The sequence below is a fragment of the Anabrus simplex genome, chromosome 1 (genome assembly GCF_040414725.1).
Source record: "Anabrus simplex isolate iqAnaSimp1 chromosome 1, ASM4041472v1, whole genome shotgun sequence".
In the NCBI taxonomy this organism is placed as follows: Eukaryota; Metazoa; Arthropoda; class Insecta; order Orthoptera; family Tettigoniidae; genus Anabrus; species Anabrus simplex.
The window spans coordinates 637329899-637350226 of record NC_090265.1 but is presented as its reverse complement, the minus strand read 5'-3'; the positions used below and the strand labels follow the sequence as shown (position 1 = coordinate 637350226).

At 40.9% G+C, this 20328-nt stretch overlaps 1 protein-coding gene across 1 annotated transcript in view; it reads left to right on the top strand.

Moving 5' to 3' along the window:
- LOC136871519 (cuticle protein 7-like) overlaps positions 1–13406 on the top strand; it is a 32366-nt gene extending 18960 nt beyond the window's left edge. The window contains exons 3-4 of the mRNA XM_067144987.2: positions 5011–5323; positions 13260–13406. Of these exons, the coding sequence (XP_067001088.1) occupies positions 5011–5323; positions 13260–13357 (411 nt within the window). The 3' untranslated portion in view covers positions 13358–13406. The remainder of the gene's footprint in view (positions 1–5010; positions 5324–13259) is intronic.
- Positions 13407–20328: the final 6922 nt, after the last annotated feature.

The window sequence follows — 20328 nt, the reverse complement described above, 5'->3', positions numbered from 1 at the left end:
TTTTTACTGTTTCGTTTATTTGTATTGGTGTTGCGTGGAATAGGATTGGGGGAATTTTAACACTTTTCAGTTTGGTATGATTACTTTTGGATCCAATTATGATTGCTTGCGATTTGAATGGATTGACTTTAAGATAATTATTTTTAGTCCAGTCTTTTATATTTTCCAGGTCATCGTTTAGTTTGTCAATGTCTAGTTGGATGTCTTTCGGGTTTGTTTGTATATAAAGTTGAATATCGTCTGCGAAGAAATGGTATTTACACGTTTTTATATGTTCTGGTAGGTCATTTAAGTACAGTGAAAATAGCAGTGGCGCTAGAACACTGCCCTGAACTACGCCAACTTCAGTTTGTTGCCAGTGTGACACTTTCGTACCTGCTGAAACGCACTGCTGCCGCCCAATTAAATAAGAGTGCAGCCACGTCAGTGCGCTTGAAGAAAATTTTTGCGCTTGTAGCTTAGCTAATAATATTTCTCTGTCTACACAGTCAAATGCTTTACTTAGGTCTAAAAGTACAAGGATAGTCATTTGTCCGTTGTCCATGCCTGCTTGAATGTCATTTGTAACTTTTAGTAGTGCTGTGGTTGTGCTGTGGTTAGGTCTAAATCCTGACTGGTATTTGTCGAGTAAATTGTGTTTGTTAATGTAATTTGTTATCTGCTTGTGAACGACCTTTTCTAATATTTTACTAAGACAAGGAAGTATGCAAATTGGTCGAAAGTCTTCGGGTTTTGTTGGATTATCGATTTTTCTTATCGGTCGTATTATGGCACTTTTCCATATATTGGGAAAGATTCCTGTCATGAGTGAGGTATTTATTATGTGTGTAATTGTTGGGAGAACAATTTCAGTGAGTCTTTTAATTAATGTCAAATTTATTCCGTCACATCCTGTAGCCTCTGACTTTATTTCATGAATTGCGTCTCTGGCGTCATTAAGAGTTACATGTGAAAAATAAAATTCTTCTCCATCGTGTTTTGTTTTCGTATGTAGTCTGTCGATTGTTTCCCTTTTAGTTCGTTCGTCTGTATGTGAATTTTGTGAGCAGAAAAATTGATTTAATTCGTCTAATGGCAAGTCAGTGTTGTTTTCGTCGGTTTTATTTTTTGTCAAACCAATGTTCCGAAGAATTTTCCAAACATTGCCAGAACTGTTATTTTTTAGGATTTCATGTGTGTGGCGTATCTTAGCATTCCTGATGGTCTGAGTTGTTGTGTTACGCAATTTTTTGTACTTTTCGAAATTTTCTGCGGTTGGATTTTTTCTATAATATTTGTAAGCTGCATTTCTTTCCTCCATTTTTAACCTTATGTCTTGCGTCAGCCAAGGTGATGGTTTTCGTTTCACTCGTGCAGTCCGTATGGGGGCGTGTTTGTCATACAGTCCTAAAAGTAGTTTGTTAAACAAGGTTATTTTATCGTTAATGTCTTGTACGAGTTGTATGTTGTGCCACGGTGTTTTGAGTGCGTCCTCAATGAACGCCTCTTCGTTTAGGCTTTTGAAGTCTCGATAGGAAATTAATTTAGGCTCATATTTGGGACATTTCAGTGAGTAAGTTGCGTAAATAAAGTCATGTTGGGAAAGTCCGGGAGCTGGCTGTTGTCCGTAAGTCTGTATTCTATCAGTATTGTTTGTAATAATTAAATCCAGTAGTGTATGGGAAGTAGCTGTGTGGTGTGTAGGATTTAGGGGAAGGATCGTCATATTGAGTGAGGTAAGCATGCTTTTGAGTTGTCTAGATTCAGCAGAGTCACATTTTATCATGTCAGAATTAAAGTCGCCCATTAAAATAGCATGCTCATACCTGGGTAATAGGTCCTGTAGTGCTTCCTCCAGGTCTTCGATATATCTCGTCTTCGGTGCACGATACACAACACCCAGTAAACACTTAACACTGCGAATTTGTAATTCAATAAATAGGAACTCCGGCCCGTTGTGAAATTCACTTGGTGTTTTGAGTAATTCTTTGAATTTCATATCTTTGCGCAGATATATCCCTACGCCTCCCCCACCTTTTCCTACTCTATCGTTTCTTATCAGCGCGTAACCCTCCATATTTACTAGTGAAGACGGGATACTTGGTTTCAACCACGACTCTGATATTAATATGGCGTTCTACTGATTTCACTTCTTCATAAAATATTTAGACACAGAGGGTGTATCAGAAATATTTGTACAGACGGTGAGGGCGGGTTCCTCACAAAAAAAAAAAAAAAAAAAAAAAAAAGGAAAGTAATCCTATAAACATACACCCTATAATGCTTCGTTGTCGAGTTATTATTATTGAGATAATTTAATTGCGTGTGGCCTCCGAAGAGGCCTTATAGGCCGCCTTCGTTTCGGTGAGTATGGGGACCCTACCTATGATGAATTCTAATGCTGAAGACGGCACACACACCCAGCCACCGAGCCAATGGATTTAGTCCGATCGGGAATCGAATCCGATATCGTTTGGACAATTTAGCCGTCGAGCCAGACCAATGAACTCGTGTCCACATCCTGAAGTAGTGCAGCTTTCTTCAGGCACACTCCAAATGGATGTACCATTTTAATAATTTAAGTGATTTCTGGAATTACCGGATATCGAACCTGGCATTCCGAATATGGCAACTAACAGTGCTATCCGTTGCGCTGCGGAGGTGCACATTATAGAGGTACACTCCAACAACGTAAGTGTTTTAACATAATATATTTTGTTAGGTAATCGAGTGATGATAGCTAATAGCTGATGAGTGCGTGGTTAGCGCGTTGGAGACATAACCCCAATATCGCGGGTTCGACCCCGGATGAGATCGGTGGCAATAAGATAACGTGTCGAGACTTACATGGTAAAAGAGCAGTAGTCCGTTCCCACACGGCAAACTTTAATTTATTCAGCAATGCACCAACACCCGCGCTCCGTTGACTGTCCCCAAGTATCGCCGCTCTTGCAGTGCCTACATTAGGTGTCGTCTGGTATCACGTGCACTAGGAGGACAATTTGACTTCCTTTTTGAGCTCCTATGAGTTGAACCCTGAGCTACCAATGTTAAACAGGTAACGTGTCATTGTACACTGACTGACAGAGCAAATGCAACACCAAGAAGGAGTGGTTCGAAAGGGATGAAAGTTGGGGGCAAAACAGAGACGGCACGGGCGAATAATTGATGTTTATTTCAAACCGATATGCAGGTTACACAATGCGCACGGCATCGACTCAGTAGGATGTAGGACCACCGCGAGCGGCGATGCACGCAGAAACACGTCGAGGTACAGAGTCAATAAGAGTGCGGATGGTGTCCTGAGGGATGGTTCTCCATTCTCTGTCAACCATTTGCCACAGTTGGTCGTCCGTACGAGGCTGGGGCAGAGTTTGCAAACGGCGTCCAATGAGATCCCAGACGTGTTCGATTGGTGAGAGATCTGGAGAGTACGCTGGCCACGGAAGCATCTGTACACTTCGTAGAGCCTGTTGGGAGATGCGAGCAGTGTGTGGGCGGGCATTATCCTGCTGAAACAGAGCATTGGGCAGCCCCTGAAGGTACGGGAGTGCCACCGGCCGCAGCACATGCTGCACGTAGCGGTGGGCATTTAACGTGCCTTGAATACGCACTAGAGGTGACGTGGAATCATACGCAATAGCGCCCCAAACCATGATGCCGCGTTGTCTAGCGGTAGGGCGCTCCACAGTTACTGCCGGATTTGACCTTTCTCCACGCCGACGCCACACTCGTCTGCGGTGACTATCACTGACAGAACAGAAGCGTGACTCATCGGAGAACACGACGTTCCGCCATTCCCTCATCCAAGTCGCTCTAGCCCGGCACCATGCCAGGCGTGCACGTCTATGCTGTGGAGTCAATGGTAGTCTTCTGAGCGGACGCCGGGAGTGTTGGCCTCCTTCAACCAATCGACCAACCTGCCCTTCTCAGCCCGATCACCATACCCCTCGTAAAGTCGTCTGTCTGCTGGAAATGCCTCCGTTGACGGCGGCCTGGCATTCTTAGCTATACACGTGTCCTGTGGCACACGACAACACGTTCTACAATGACTGTCGGCTGAGAAATCACGGTACGAAGTGGGCCATTCGTCAACGCCGTGTCCCATTTATCGTTCGCTACGTGCGCAGCACAGCGGCGCATTTCACATCATGAGCATACCTCAGTGACGTCAGTCTACCCTGCAATTGGCATAAAGTTCTGACCACTCCCTCTTGGTGTTGCATTTGCTCTGTCAGTCAGTGTATTTTAATTTCGATGAATAGTCTTCAACCCACAGACTGGAAAATAAATTGTACATTAACGCTGAGTGAAATGTATTTTCTATGTTATTACTTCAGTGAGAGTACCCGTGGCAAAAGAAGGCGGAACTGGCGACACAATTCCTTTGAAAACATTAAAATTTTGGTCGGTTCAAAATTGCATCTGCGCCCCAAAATTGTGGAATGTCCTCCATTTTTGGACTGTGTTTTCACTCATCCCTTCTTTCAGCAGTTGATCACCTTATGGCTGGGGTACTTCCAAAGTCCAGGTTTACCGAGCTCGGTGTCCGGCTCCATGGCTAAATGGTTAGCGTGCTGGCGTTTGGTCCAGAGAGTCCCGGGTTCGATTACCGGCCGGGTCGGGGATTTTAACCTTAATTGGTTATTTCCAATGGCTCGGGGGCTGGGTGTGTGTGCCGTCTTCAGCATTAGAATTCATCACAGGTAGGGCCCCATTCTCATAGACGCGCAGGTCACCTATACGGTGTCAACTCGAAAGACCTGCACCCAGCCTCTTCGGAGGTCACACGCCATTATTATTATTATTACCGAGCTCGGTAGCTGCAGTCGCTTAAGTACGGCTAGTATCCAGTATTCGGGAGATTGTGGGATCAAAGCCCACTGTCAGCAGCCCTGAAGATGGTTTTCCCTGGTTTACCATTTTCACACCAGGCAAATGCTGGGACTGTACCTTAATTAAGACCACGGCCGCTTCCTTCGCACCAATTTTAACGTGTATTGTTGAAGTGCATTTTTTGTTTTGTTTTAGGCACATCCGCGCTACGCCTTCAACTACGGTGTAACGGATCACGTGACTGGTGATGTGAAGCAGCAGTCGGAGCAGCGGGAAGGTGACGTGGTTAAGGGCCAGTACAGTCTGGTTGAGCCTGATGGAAGCGTGAGGACTGTGGATTACACAGCTGATCCAGTCAACGGTTTCAATGCCGTCGTCAGCAAGTCACCCGGCGTGCACGCAACGGCGCCCGTCGTCAAGCATGTCGCACCTGTTGCACCTGTCGTGCCAGTGGCACCCGTAGTCAAACAGGTGGCCTACGAGGCGGCGCCAGTGGCAGCTCCCATTGGTAAGTATTAATGTTCATTACCTCCTGAAAAGGAATACAGTTCGGGAAAGCAATTTCATCTTGTGATTAATTATTTCTCCTTTCTTTCTTTCTTTCTTTCTTCTTTTCTTTTCTTTTCTTTTCTTTTCTTTTCTTTTCTTTTCTTTTCTTTTCTTTTCTTTTCTTTCTTTCTTTCTTTCTTCGATTTTGGCCTACTTTGGACCACGGTAAATAGGTGACTTGCTGGTTAGTCCTTTTTTCTTCTCCCCGAACATTTTCATCATTTCGCTGTGGTTTCTCTTCCTCTATTCTGACCACATATTCTTTGACTTTTCATTTTGCTTTTCCTGGAATCCCCTGAATTTATGAATTTTGGCTTGAAACATAGCCTATATTTATTAAAAATCTCTTTTAGATTTATTCCAGCTTCCCCCATGTTTTTACTTGTTTATTGTACCCATTTAGTTGTTGCTTTTAATTTAATGATGTAGTTTCAGAGATTATTTATTTATTTTATTTATTTATTTATTTATTAACTTTGCAAAGTTCATGCTGTGAGCTCACAATTGTGATCGGTATTGAGTAAGAGAACAGCGAGCTCTTGGGAAAAATAACATCACTCTGTTTTCATAGCGATTTCGCTGTATAAGAATGAAAGCTGGGTGGAGTTAGGCCATCTTATTCATAGACTAGAAATTGAATTCATTGTTGTGTTGATTTCTGCAATTATTTTTCTCGCAACAGAGGAACATTATTTCTGGTCATACGGAGTGGGGTGTCAGAATGGGCTAAGTTTGCTCCGCGTTAAAGAACAGCACGAGGAGCGATTTAATAAGGAGGCACCAAATAAAAGAACAATGTTAGCTATCGTTGACAAATTACGTTATAAGGCTCGGTCTTATAACAAGAAAAAAAGGGGAGAACAGAGCGGTCAAGAACCGTCGCCACAAACGAGAATCATGGACGACTTCTCCAACAGCTGTTACAGTCCCCAAAACGTAGTCTACGACGAACATCGCTGAACCTTGATTTGAGCGATAACGTCTCTTGGGAGGATGTTTAAAGAGATGGGTGGATTTGCATAGCCCATTCGTGAGGGATTTGCACCTGTTTTGTATAGTAACGTTATTTTGTAATATATCTTACGCTCCACTAACTCTATTTGAGGGTTTTCGGGTTCGCCGAAGTGCCGGAATTTAGTCCCATAGGAGTTGTTGTTTTGTTTGTTGTTCAACTCTTATCCCGTTTCTCTACGGGGTCGGGTATGAGGTGAGATGAATCTGTCGTGCGGGTTTTTATGACCGGATAACCTCATCAGAGGAGTTAATGAGAGATGAATTGAATGACGTGATATGATAGTAGGGAGGGAGAGGGTGACACCCGGTGCCTGCACATAGCCTACTCCTGTCGAATAGCACCAAGGAGTCTTTTCAAAACGTCGTCCCCATCCGACGGACGATTTACCATCAACGTCATATGCCCTCACACCATATAAGCACAGCGGAGAGGTTTGGAATTTAATCTAGGCTTTTAGCACGCAATCTAGTGATTATATATTTTTTACAATTTGCTTTACGACGCACCGACACAGATAGGTCTTATGATGAGATAGGAAAGGTCTAGGAACGGGAGGGAAGCGGCCTTGGCCTTAATTAAGGTGCAGCCCCAGCATGTGCCTGGTGTGAAAATGGGAAAACACGGAAAACCAGAAATTGTATACCACCACCTTCCGTACCCTGCCGGTCAACATTCTAATGGCGAAAACAGTTTCGACCAACGGGACTCGAACCGACTAACCACGGCGTCAGACCGTTTAGACTTCATCGCCTTAACGATCATGGCCACCAGGTGGGCTCCGGCATAAGTTCTTTTACGTGCCAGTAAATCTACCGACACGAGGCTGGCGTATTTGAGCACCTTCAAATACCACAGGAGTGAGCCAGGATCGAACCTGCCAAGTTGGGCTCAGAAGGCCAGCGCTTCAGCTGCGTGAGCCACTCAGCCCGGCGCACCATTTTTGTCGCGCCAGAAACTTACCCCTCCAGCGACAGTGGATGCAGAAATATGGAGCTGCAGCCCACAACCTTTTTGCAAAGACACTTTGGAGATCGCCTTATTTCTCTTGCAACTCCATTCCAGTACCCTTTCTGTCCCCGAATGTCACGGTTCCAGATGCCTATATATCAGGCTTTGTTGAAATAAAAAAGACCATTTTTCGAGACAAATGACCCTCCTACAAGTATTCCTGAATTACGTGAGAAAACGTCATCTTTTGTATCTTTACAGCACTCTTTGTTCGTCAAAATGTTCAGCAATCTTCAGCAACGTTATGAACAATGTGTGGCACGTGATGGTACATTTTTGATCATCTGATATTCAACGCAATTAAACTTCTCACTTTCAAGTTCCTTTCAGCCTTATGCATGTCCCATACCAGATTTTTTTGGATGTTTCGAGAATGTTTGAAATAGGCTAAAACAACTTGTATAAGGGGCAATCAAAACATCTCCGTTCGACGGCCTCAAACGGGAAGCCAATCAGGCAAAATCGTCGTGAGCATTGAGACACTCATCCCACCGACGCACTAGGTTGAAGATCCTCGGGTGGTAAAACACAGTGCCCTGCTGCGTGAAGAAGTCCGTAACCGCCTGCTGCACATCCTCGTCCGACAAGAAGCGTCGCATAATCGCATAGGGATAGATCAGGACTATAGGCCTTATCCACCTCCCGCTTATTGTTGTCCGTAATGGATGAGGCTGGCCTCCCAGATCGATCGGCGTCTTGTGTCGAAACGCGACCCGCACGGAACTTGCTGCACCGTTCCACAACGATGGTTTTCGACAGACATGCTTCCCCATACACAGTCTTCATTCTCCCAGGGATGTCCACCGGTGTTTGTCCTTCGGAAGCCAAGAACATAATAACAGCACGTTGGTCCTGTTTGGACGCATTTGGTAATAACATCGTCATAGTTCACATGGCTGCATTTAACGCACCCACCTCGACACGACATGACTGTCACACTGATCCCTTTGCGTACATGTCCGTGCTTATGTACCAGCATCGGAGTCGCGCTACATTGTATGTCCGCTGCAGCAACGCACTCAAACGGAATTTTTTGATCACGCCTTATATTTACACAGCTACTGAACAGTCATGGAACGACTGCATTAGCAATAATTTGGCTCTTTTATCAGAACTTGACAATAGAGTGACAAGTGTCTACAGTTTGTTTTACTGCAACTTATTTTCACTATACTCAGAAAAGTCAGGCTCATCCTCATTCCCTGAAATTTATAAAATATAATCTTCCATCACGATTTCTTTATACTTATGATCCCAGAAGACAGCTGTGAAAGAAAAACGCGAAACACATAATTATCGTCAAAATACGGTAAGGCTAATATGAATCATTCGTCGTCTAAACAGAGCATGTGGTGAACAACAGAACTACAGCGTCAGACTGAACTCGGAAGTGGAGAAGAGCGCATTGTTTGACATTCGAGTTAACCCTTTGTCTGGGACGGCGGGAGACGTGTTGATATTCGAGTGAACTCGGTCTCGGAATGGAAAGATGAAGTAATATTTATGTTTCATTTCTTTTGCCACGGATACTCCATGGTTTACGCGGCAGCGCTCCGTCCTCTCGCCGCTGGATTCCGTGGTTCAAATCCCGACCAATCCCTGTGAGATTTGTGCTAGGCAAAGTGCAAGCGGGACAAGTTTTTCTCCGGGTACTCCGGTTTTCCCTATCTTCTTTCATTCCAGCAACACTCTCCAATATAATTTCATTTCAGTCATTAATCATCACCCCAGAGGAGTGCGACAGGCTTTGGCAATCGGCACAATTCCTATCCTTGCCGCTAGATGGGGGCTTCATTAATTCACCCGCTCGAATGACTAGAAACAAGCTATGGATTAATTATTTTATTTTGCCGCATACGGTAGTGTGTGGCATGAAAGCTTAGCTATCTGTATATAAACGTGCATGCTATTAATGCCGGCCCCACGCTGTAGGGGTAGGGTGCCTGCCTCTTACCCGGAGGCTCCGGTTTCGATTCCATACCAGATTACGGATTTTTAGCTGGATCTGAGACCTGGTTCGAGGTTCAGTCAGCCTACGTGATTGCAATTGAAGAGCTATCTGACGTTGAGATGGCAGCCCCTATCGAGAAAGCCAAGAATAACGGTCGTGAGTATTCGTCGTGCTGACTACACGATACCTCGTAATCTGCAGGCCTTCGGGCTGAGCAGCGGTCGCTTGGTGGACCAGGGCCCTTTTTCGGGTCTATTGCGCCATGGAGTTTGGTTTGGCATAGTATTAATATAACCTTTAATAGCTAACTAGGAGACTGCCGGATTCTGGTTCAGGATCACTGCTGTGGACAGCTAGCGTGCAGCGATGTTCTGATATTTCAATTGATCATGCCGCCGAATTTCATTGCAATTAGTCTGGTCCAACCCAAACAATTATGTTGTGAGTGCAACACAATGACACAGGAGGAACCCGGGGTAATTAGAACATGGGGCTATTAGAACATTATCATATAAATACCATATGTAGGAAAACAAAATACAAAATGAATAGGGTGATTAGAAAAAAAAAATTCTTGCACAAACTGAGTAACACTCTGTAATGTGTGGGAATGTTGAAATATCATTAGTTATTTTTTGATATTTATATGATAATGTTGTGATTACCTAATGTTGTAATTACCTCGGGATCCCTCATATGGAGAAATTGCATACACAACTAGTGCTGAAGAAAACCCTCGAATCATCGAAGAGGAAGGATACCGACGATTCTTCCATTTCTTTTAGTGAGGGCTAGGAGAAACCGGGTGTTCCAAGGTTACCACTAAGGCCGTGTAATTAGAAGATACAACACCTTCAACTGGTAAGATCCCTATCAAAATTTATTCATCACATGCTCGTGTGCTTATCAACAGCTGTCTAACGAGCAATTCTATCAAGATTGAGCTTTCGATACCTCGCACGAAATGACTTAATCATCGAGATAGGATTTTAGAAGATTGTTCTTAACGATCCATGTGCTCACTTCCGCAATTAACAGAGATTACTGTTTATTCACAGCTCAGTAGCCTTTCCTCCTAGGTGGCAAAACAGTCGAATCGTTATGTGGTAAATGGGCATCAGAGGCTCTTTTTTGGAAAACGATAAAATGTTTTTATTCTTACTAGGGACTGATGATGTTTTCTAATGTATTTATTCTATTGCAGCAGTTCGGCTATATAGAATCATAACATTTGATCTTGTAATAACTTTACGCTGCCGTTTAAAATTTGCAGACTGATAGCGAACTGTAAAATGATGACGATGCTGATGATGATGATGCTTGTTGTTTAAAGGGGCTCAACATCTAGGTCATCGGCCCCTAATGGTACGAAATGAGACGAAATGCAATTAAAATGTATAAGTACAACATTCATCCACTGACCAGAATTCAAAATGTGATGATGAAGAATGAATGGATGAATATGAATTTAAAACAATCAGTGGATCCGAACCACAATGCCTCACCTTCCTGATCAAGCGACTGCTTCCAAAGCACAATCCTGAATCGATGATGCTTGGTGTCTAAAGGGGGTGCATATGCGGATCAGCGCTCCCACATAATGGCACTTATCGCTAGTAAAGTAGAACCATAGTATTTCTCAACTTGCGGTACTAATCAAAGGTAGCGTAAACTCACGGTGTTCTAAACGTTATCGTACTACTTACAAGTATTGTACAGGTAGCGCAGATCTATGGTATTTCTCACATAATGTCGCCACGCCAACCCATGGTGCACCTCACATAGGTGTATTAATCACAGGGACTCGTACTATCCCGCGGTATTCCTCACATAGTGGGTATAAATCACAACCACGCAGACCAACAGTGTCGCTCATATAGTTGTACTAATCACAGGTATTGGAAAACCACAGTGAAACGCTTTCTGCTGCTACTAATCACAAACCTATTGTGTACCTAACACAGTGGTACTACTCGCAAGTAAAGGCGACCCACGGCTTTCCCTTCGTGATGGTATTAATCACAAGTAGTTATATGGTTCTAATTCAATCATCCCTTGGTCGGCCCTTTTAGTCGCCTCTTACGACAGGCATGGGATATCTGACTTTAATTTGTGAACTAATAGGGATCAGAAGTTGAGGAAAAATCCTTTTTTTCCTTGAGTATCCGAAGACAGGGTCCAACATAATATATGTTCATTCTGGGTCATTGTAGGCTAGAAAATGGTGGGTTTTTATTTGTCCTTTTTTGCGTTTTCCGGCTTATTGGTCCCTTTTTAAAGCCTTTTTTTAAGCTCTTAACGGCTTTTTTTTCAACTTCACCTTCTTTCGACTACATTGTATTACCCTTTCTCAATTCACATTATCATTATTTCATCCATTACCTCTCAAACATCTTTTCTCTAGCAAATACGTATATATGAACCATATATGAAAAGAGAGGAAATGGAATGAAATGTAAAGATGAAACTGGTGCTTGAAAAAACCGGGGTATCAAGATAAGTGAAATATTGAAGAAAGAACATTTCGATGAGTGTTTATAAAGAGGAAGATCTCATTTGATTCAAGTATGAACCCTTGTGGAGAGAAGTTTTCAACGTGTTGTCTGAAAACTGACGATCATTTACTCCTAAGAACCTGGAGATGACCGTTGTGATATATATTGAAAAGCCAACTGCCGTAAGGTTTACGAATTCCAAGTAATGTAACCCTAGTGTGGGTGAGCCAAAAATGATTCCAGTTAAACTAATTTCAATTTATATCTACATCACGTCCATTGCGGGTTCGCTGAATTTGTTCCAGGTGGAAAAAAAATTCATTCTAAATTCAGCAAGCACTTTTCTTAACCAACACGGAATTCCTGTATTTAAATTATGTTATTCTAAAATATATACTGTGTGAAAGAAGAAATCGGTCACTCATATATATTTGCACAGTATGTTGCATACCATCAGAACTTTTAATTTTAAAATACTATATTTCTTCATTAAATATGTACCGTAATTAACACTAAAATTATTAATGAATTTACGTCATTTTCCCAGTTTTTAGGTCCTCTCTGGATACATTTAGATCTTTTTAGGCAAGTTATAGTTTTCAACTTCCGACCCTAATTATAACATTCTTTTTCACAAGCATACTCACAGAATCATTGGTTAGTTTATTGTTCTCTTGCTTTGCAGTTAAATAAATCAGTCCGTATAAATATACAAAATACTCGATACAATCCAATAAATTGTAAGCAGCAAGGTGAGTAGCTATCCCTCTACATCACCCCTAATGCATTACAGAAATATTCCGAAGTAATGAAATAACACAGTTTGTATGGATCGTTAGCTGAATAACAGATTTCGATTCAGTGGATCCAGGCTTCGATTTCCGGCCGAGCCCGAGATTTTTTGCGCATCTGGTTAATTGTCGTGATTCAAGGATTGAGCGTTTGTCTTAATTCATACTTCTTCATTTACATCCAGCATGCCGCATTATCAACCATTACTGGAACAAGCAGTAGTTGAATACACCCATTCACATCCGGCTGAATAACCGGGTTGAAATCGTTACTCCAAGTAATCAAAGAGCCCGAGTTAAAGGCGCGTATACGGCCAGGAAAGAAAAGAAAAAAACCCATCTTGTTACCATCATCTTCCTCACGACTATGAATATTCATGATTGGGAATTAAAAATAACTTCACGATCATGCAAAATCAACATAAACGTACACAAACAATTACGCCAGTAAAGCAGACTTGGTTAGTAGCAAAGAATTTCAATGAAATATTATCTATATCAATATCCGAAGAGAGACTCACACGCTACCAACCATAGCCAGTTGCGTTTTCCAGTGCACGTCCTGTATCGTTCATTGATTAATTCATTCAAATTCCTTGGGCTTGGCTCTTCATTGCTTTGTTTCTCTGTTCCAGCTTACGCCAAACCTCAGGTACAGTACGTCGCTGCTCCCGCCTACGATTACGACTACGGAGGCGGTTACGTGGATGCTGGACATTACGGCTACTACTGATAGAACGACAGCTATCTCAACGGACGATGACGTGCCAAGACGACATGAGAGTGACATTATTATATTTTGATAACTGTGAACATAATTTAATACAAATTTCATATTAAATATAATTATTATATTAATAATACCTCACGACACCACATCTTTCTCATAAACAGTAGAGTCTCAATAGTTTCTGTCTCTATAATGAAATATTCCGTATGAAAAGCCACATAAAATGAACTACAGCAGTTCATTCTCAACAAATATCAATTCGTTAAATATAAATGTAGAACTTAATAGTGGCAGGTTAAAACAATATGAAAAATAAATTGCGTAAATTTGATAATCGAAAAGTATTCAATAGTGGATGACAATCGATGGAGAGCAGTAGGCAATGATGATAAAGGGCTGACGAAAATCAGGCGAACATTTCGAACATTAACAAATATTCAGTGATGGTGAGAGCACAAGCACCTGTTGTCGTCCTGGATTTCGTGGAGCGGCAGACGGGGGTATTCTCATAAGCCAATCAAAGTTGGGGTCCAGGGTGAAGCAGGACATGACAAACTCCTCTCAATGTGTAAGCGCACGTTGGAGTACAGTTTGAGAAATACAACACAAATGCTCAATTGAGCCGTACTAACGCCACGTACATGGACTCAATGTTGAGTTCTATGGCTGAAATGTTGTGAATAGGATTCAAATGTATCGTATTAGACCGAAATACTAGCGCAACGTGGCGTTTATAATGAAGGAAACGTAAAGGGGTAAAACGTATTTTAGGAAAACAAAGACTTGGATAAAATGCTTAATTTAAGGAATTTTCTGACGATTTATTTACCAACTTCCAGTAAGACCTTGAACGTTTTACATATTTTTTTGCTCTTGTTCCACGTCTCACCGACACACATAGATCTTATGGCGACGATGGGGCAGGAAAGGGCTAGGAGTGGGAAGAAAGCGTCCGTGACCTTAATTAAGGTACATCCCCAGCATTTGCTTGGTGTAAAAATGGGGACCACGGAAAACCATCTTCAGGGCTGCCGACAGTGGGGTTCGAACCCACTATCTCCCGAATAGTGGGTACTGGCCGCACTTAAGCTACTGCAGCTATCGAGCTCGGTGCGGTTTGAAGAAATGCACACAGAGGCTAAATAAACTTTCCTTCTAGGTTGTATAAACGTCAGACATTGCAATTCACACCTATGACGCGCAGAAAGCCGTGGCATGAAGACTGCGGTCCGTAAGATCACGTAGCACTGGACCTGCGTTATGTCACACTGCAATTCAAACAGCGCTGTTATATTCATTTCTTGTCATCTCTCACCAACCTCACCTGCTTCATTCTCTGGCTCAGATTGCGATCGGCCTTAAGGTATTCTTATAGAAGGTCTACAACGTTGTGAAAACAACGCAGCAAGTGAAGTCATTCAGAAATAATCGATGGGTATTTTAAGTATTACTACATTACAATTTGTAATAAGGCGTCTTCCTCATGCTCGTACAGTGAGAGTTTTTTTTGTTGCTTCGAAGTAGCTTCGGTCTCTTACAACTGGAACTTCTGTGATTTTACCGTATTTTAGGCTCTTACTTCTATTTGAGCAAACTAAGCATGGTTTTTATAGACTCTATTACGATACGACACATTTAAAGTATAACTTTTTGAATCAACGACAAAGATTTTGGATGATGGACGAAGACTATACGAATCCGCAGATGAGTGACCTGAATTATACAACAGAAACTGTGATATTCCTTTACGCAAATTTTCCAGCTTCCGGAAGACATAGAGTACATGATGCATCAGACACTGATATAAAGACAACAAATCCAATGACTGTTCCAACCATTAAACAAAAATAAACCACGGGAACGATAATGACTCCTCAAGACAGTGCACTTTACTGACATCGAATTATTATTTCCCTAATGTTACAATTTACGACAGTTAGTAATATTTGTATACAACAATTGTTAATTATAAAGAGAAGAATGGTGTAGACATATTATACTTATTATTAGTACGAATGCATGAACCTCCCTGTCTCTCTGACTCCTGCGTAATATTGTTCATTTCCCTTACTTCCAGACATTAACGTGTGTATCGTAGGATACTTACTAGACATTGTACAAATATTTGCATAAAGAAAAGACGTACACCCAATAAGACCCCTAACAATCAAGTAAAACAGTAGACAAGGGTGTTTTATAGAGCTTTAGGAATTTCATCCAGGACAGTGAAGTGTAAATTATTTTTAGTTCTGAAAATCTTCTCGTAATTTTGAAAATACTACGCACAAATCTCGATCGTAAGTCTACAAATGTAGTCAATTTCATTAATAAAATATTACTGCACAAACTTTCATTAATATAAAGGTTAATGCACTCGAATTATGTACGTAACATAATTACAAGATGTGAATAAGGATAACCTCTAGTTGTTTGCTCACATTTCACTGTTTCTCTTCGCAATAGAGTAGCAGCTGTGACCTGAACATAATGCTTTTCTTCAACATTAAAATGGTGAATTGGTATGACTTAGTATAACGAAAAAGACTCTAAACAGACATGTCAGAATGACGACAGACGTACTTAATAAGTGAATCTAAAAATACCTCTAAACTTCTATGACGTAAGAGGCATTTACTTAACCCTTGAATCATGTAAATCTCTGTCAAGTACAAAATAGACCAGCACAAACCACTCTATGTAAGTGTGCGTGCATTGCTGACCAGTATTATGTGACAAGTATATTATTATTATTATTATTATTATTATTATTATTATTATTATTATTATTATTGCGAAGAAAGGAATATTCTATATTAATGATGTTAAGTGTACATTTCATTATGAGTAATGTGATTTAAATAATCAGAAATTGACGTTGTTGTACGGCACTATGTTTTGAATGTTCACTTGACTTGAGGTAACACACAACTACTTCCCATTTCCACGAGACACTCCACAAGCTAATAATGAAAATATCAAGATTTGTTTTAGAAGACGATGTTTAAAAATATATTTAATGAAGATATAGAACAATCGAATAACTGAGGTAATTAAATCTCAGACTAAGCTAACTGCAGTGTATTTTCTTCCATGTATTAAAAATACTTATATATGTTTGTATTTTACAACTTTCTATGAAAGTTACATCAGAGATAAATATGCATTATATATTAACGACAGAAAGACAATTTATAAAGATGAGAGAATTCTGGTTTTTATTAACACATACCATTAGGTATTTTATGATTATTATAGGAAATATACAGTTTACATTGGATGAAAAGCCCCATCTAAAGGTTCTTAAGATGGATGAAATAAATTCAATGGCATATTTTATACGTGATTAAGGATAATGTTACATTTAATCAGTAAGTGTATGTATGTATGTATGAACGATTTTATTTAAATAAATATTCAATAATACTTAGAACATCCTTTTCTCTTATATCTATGCGAACTATAGTCCAACTCCTTAGCTGAATGTCAGCGTAGTGGCCTTCGGTTCGGAGGTTCGATTCCTGGCTGTGCTAGAAATTTTAGCCGCGTCCATTTAATGTCTCTAGCTCTGGGACTTGGTATTTGTGTTCGCGTTAAAATACACCCCTTCATTTATACACAACACTTCACACTGCCAACAACCACAGTAATACGTAATGGTGAATATATACAATACTCCACACAGGTAAGGCATGAAGGGAAGACAGCCGTAAAACTGAGCTTAATTTAGATGCAGTATCGAAGCCTGGTAATTAGGAATAGGTCAGAAGCAGAAGAAGAAGAAGAGAAATGTAATAGAGGTATGGTTTTCACAATGATTTTTCGCCTGAACGGCGTATTTTGGAATTTAAGTGGATACAAATTGGAATTTTCGCGTTATCCAACCAATCAACTCTCATTGCTTTTCTTCATCTCATGGCGAAAAGATGGACATAACACTTAATGGGACTTCAGGAACTGTATCCGAATGTCTAACGAACACAACTTTAAGAAATCTAATAATAATATAATTGGCTTTACGTCACACCAATTACTTTTACGGTTTTCGGTTACGCCGAGATGCCGAAATTTAGTCCCGCATTCTTTTACGTGCCAGTAAATTTACCGACACGAGGCTGACGTATTTGAGCACCTTAAATACTACCGGACTGAGCCAGGATAGAACATGCTAAGTTGGGGTCAGAAGACCAGCGCCTCAACCGCCCGGCATTTAAGGAATCTACCCTTTAATCTAAATTGTTTCACCCTACATTCGAGGAAATTTACCTGCAGAATTTGTGAAGAAACAGCATGAAACTGATCCAGAACATTCATTGTTTGGCCATCAATGTGACTGATGGAGACTTAACATGGGTTCCTACGGAGTCATCGGCTGTCTTCCTGCCATACCGTATTCGACGGACGAATCCGCTTTGGGCATGTAGGACTCTGTCTTTTCCATGAGTGGAAGAACCGCAGCTCACTTCCAGTGACTTCTGTCTTGCCAACACAATCATAATCTTCTATGTGTTAGCGCAACGTTACACTGCTAGAAAAAGAAAAAAAGGTGTTCACAAAACTTTCTGTGATTTGAAAAAGACATGAAATCTTTACACAAAAAAATGTTTTGAACTACTTTTATAAAACGAGGAACATTACTAATGAACAGCTCCGCACAAGTATTAATATAATCACTTACCTGGTTATTAATCGTAGACCGGGCGACTTGGCCGTGCGGTCAGGGGCGCGCGGCCGTGAGCTTGCATCCGGGAGATGGTGGGTTCGAATCCCCCTGTAGGCAGCCCTGAAGATGGTTTTACGTGGTTTCCCATTTTGACACCTCGCAAATGCTGGGGATGTACCTTAATTAAGGCCACGGGTTCTTCCTTCCAGCTCCTAGGCCTTTCCTATCCCACCGTCGCCATAAGACCTATCTGTGTCGGTGCGACGTAAAGCTACTAGCATAAAAAAGAATAAATCGTAGATGGTAGTTTTAGAATATTTCTTAAGAGGTATCCACGAAGTTGAGATGCCGGTTTGCAAACGTCATCTGACTAGGGCTCCATCGTCTTACTTTCGAAAAATAAACCCAACTGTTTATCGCTTGTATGTTGTTTATATTTTCTTACATTTTTGGTACTGGAGATATTTATCTCCTCGGCTGTGTGCTTATAGATATCGTTCCTCATATTTCTGTCTTGAAAAGTTGGATTATTAACATTTTTATTAACTTTACGCGTCTTTATACTTCGACAAAATGGATCATTTTTGATCGCTGTTCATTCTAAATCGAGACGCACCTATGCTTCCACAAATGGGGAGTGTCTGTTCAAGAGGTGCTACTTCCACTTTGTAATATTTTTTGATGATAATAATAAATAAATATATAAAATCATGAATAAAATATATATAAATAAAATTACTCAAAAACTTAATAAAATTAATAAGCATAATTAACCGAAATGTCCGTAGTATGGGCGCCAGAGTTCACCAGAATGGATCCCTCGAATTTAGATAAGAGCATGATAAACTTTATATCCCAGGGCGTGTACATAATGCTGCGTACTGGTACATCTGCTGCAGGCCTTACCTAACCTCCTGAAAACGACTAATTAGGTAGGAACTGCACCTAGGTTCATCAATAACACTGATTCTAAAATAGCTAACTATATTCTGAACAAATTCCGTGCATGAGCACCTCATCAACATACAACATTATACATATAATACACACATAAAATATTGCTGGAAGACTCCATATTTACAACAACAACAACAATAATAATAATGAAAACAGTGGGAAAACGAAAGCAAGAACTAAGCTACCATTTGTAGATAGTCCGATGAACAATGTACATGTATGAAGATAAATACCCTTCACTGTCTCTATATCAATTCGACTTACCGATTCTCATAATCGGCAGTTATCACATCACACAGATACTGTACCTTGTACTACTGTGTTAACATATTTTAACACTTGTTGTAAAGATATATACACACGTCTGTCGATCCTCAACATAAATTTATGGAAAGTCTGAGATAGCTTTCACCAACATATAATGCTAGGCCGCCACAAGTGCTACCATACTTAATGCGCAAGCACTCTTCACAATCAGCCACTTTCCACAAACATAACTAGACTACGCTCCACGAACGTTTGAAGTCCAGTCCATTGCTGCCGTGTCACTCCAGTACCGTGTATCAGCACCACTTCTTTCCCGTACAGTGCCTCAGTTGTAGTTGTAGTTGTAGTTATCTTCCTTCTCGTTCCTTTACAATCACCTCTACAATCACCCTTACAATGTTCCATACAATGTCCTTGGTTGCCGCCGTATCATCAACCTTTATAGACATCAACATCCCCCTCCTCTCAGATGATACGTCTGGATTGGTGCTTGCCCACCAATCATGAGTGAACCTCTTGTCAAGACCAAGCCCTGAACTACTTCTTCCTCCCAAGACAATAACAAACTCTGGGGAGTTTTACATGAATCATCAAATTTCCCTGGTACAACAACAAGCTCATCTCATCAGGCTGGGATATATACATGACTCATGAATTTCCCGACACAAGTACATCACAACAGACACTGGGGTAGCCATATGACTCATTCGAATTACCAGAGTTATTAAAGCAATGTTTTCCCACTCATGCAAAACAAATTACTCATACCTACATATGTGGATATCTTCCAGCTTATAAATATAAATGACAAAACATACAAATGAAATACCGATAATAATAATAATAATAATAATAATAATAATAATAATAAATCGAATACTGACAATAATATCTCTAACTTCTACATATAATTCTGGGTGTGATATATGTACTATCACAACTTCAAACATTTTTGTATTTCGCCAACATGCATTGGAATAGTTGAATGCTATCGAATGTCATGAGCAATCCAGACAAGAAAGATGTAAATCCTTAAAAGAAGTACCATACCTGATTATGAGTACGTACCACGTGCCTTTTATTATACGTT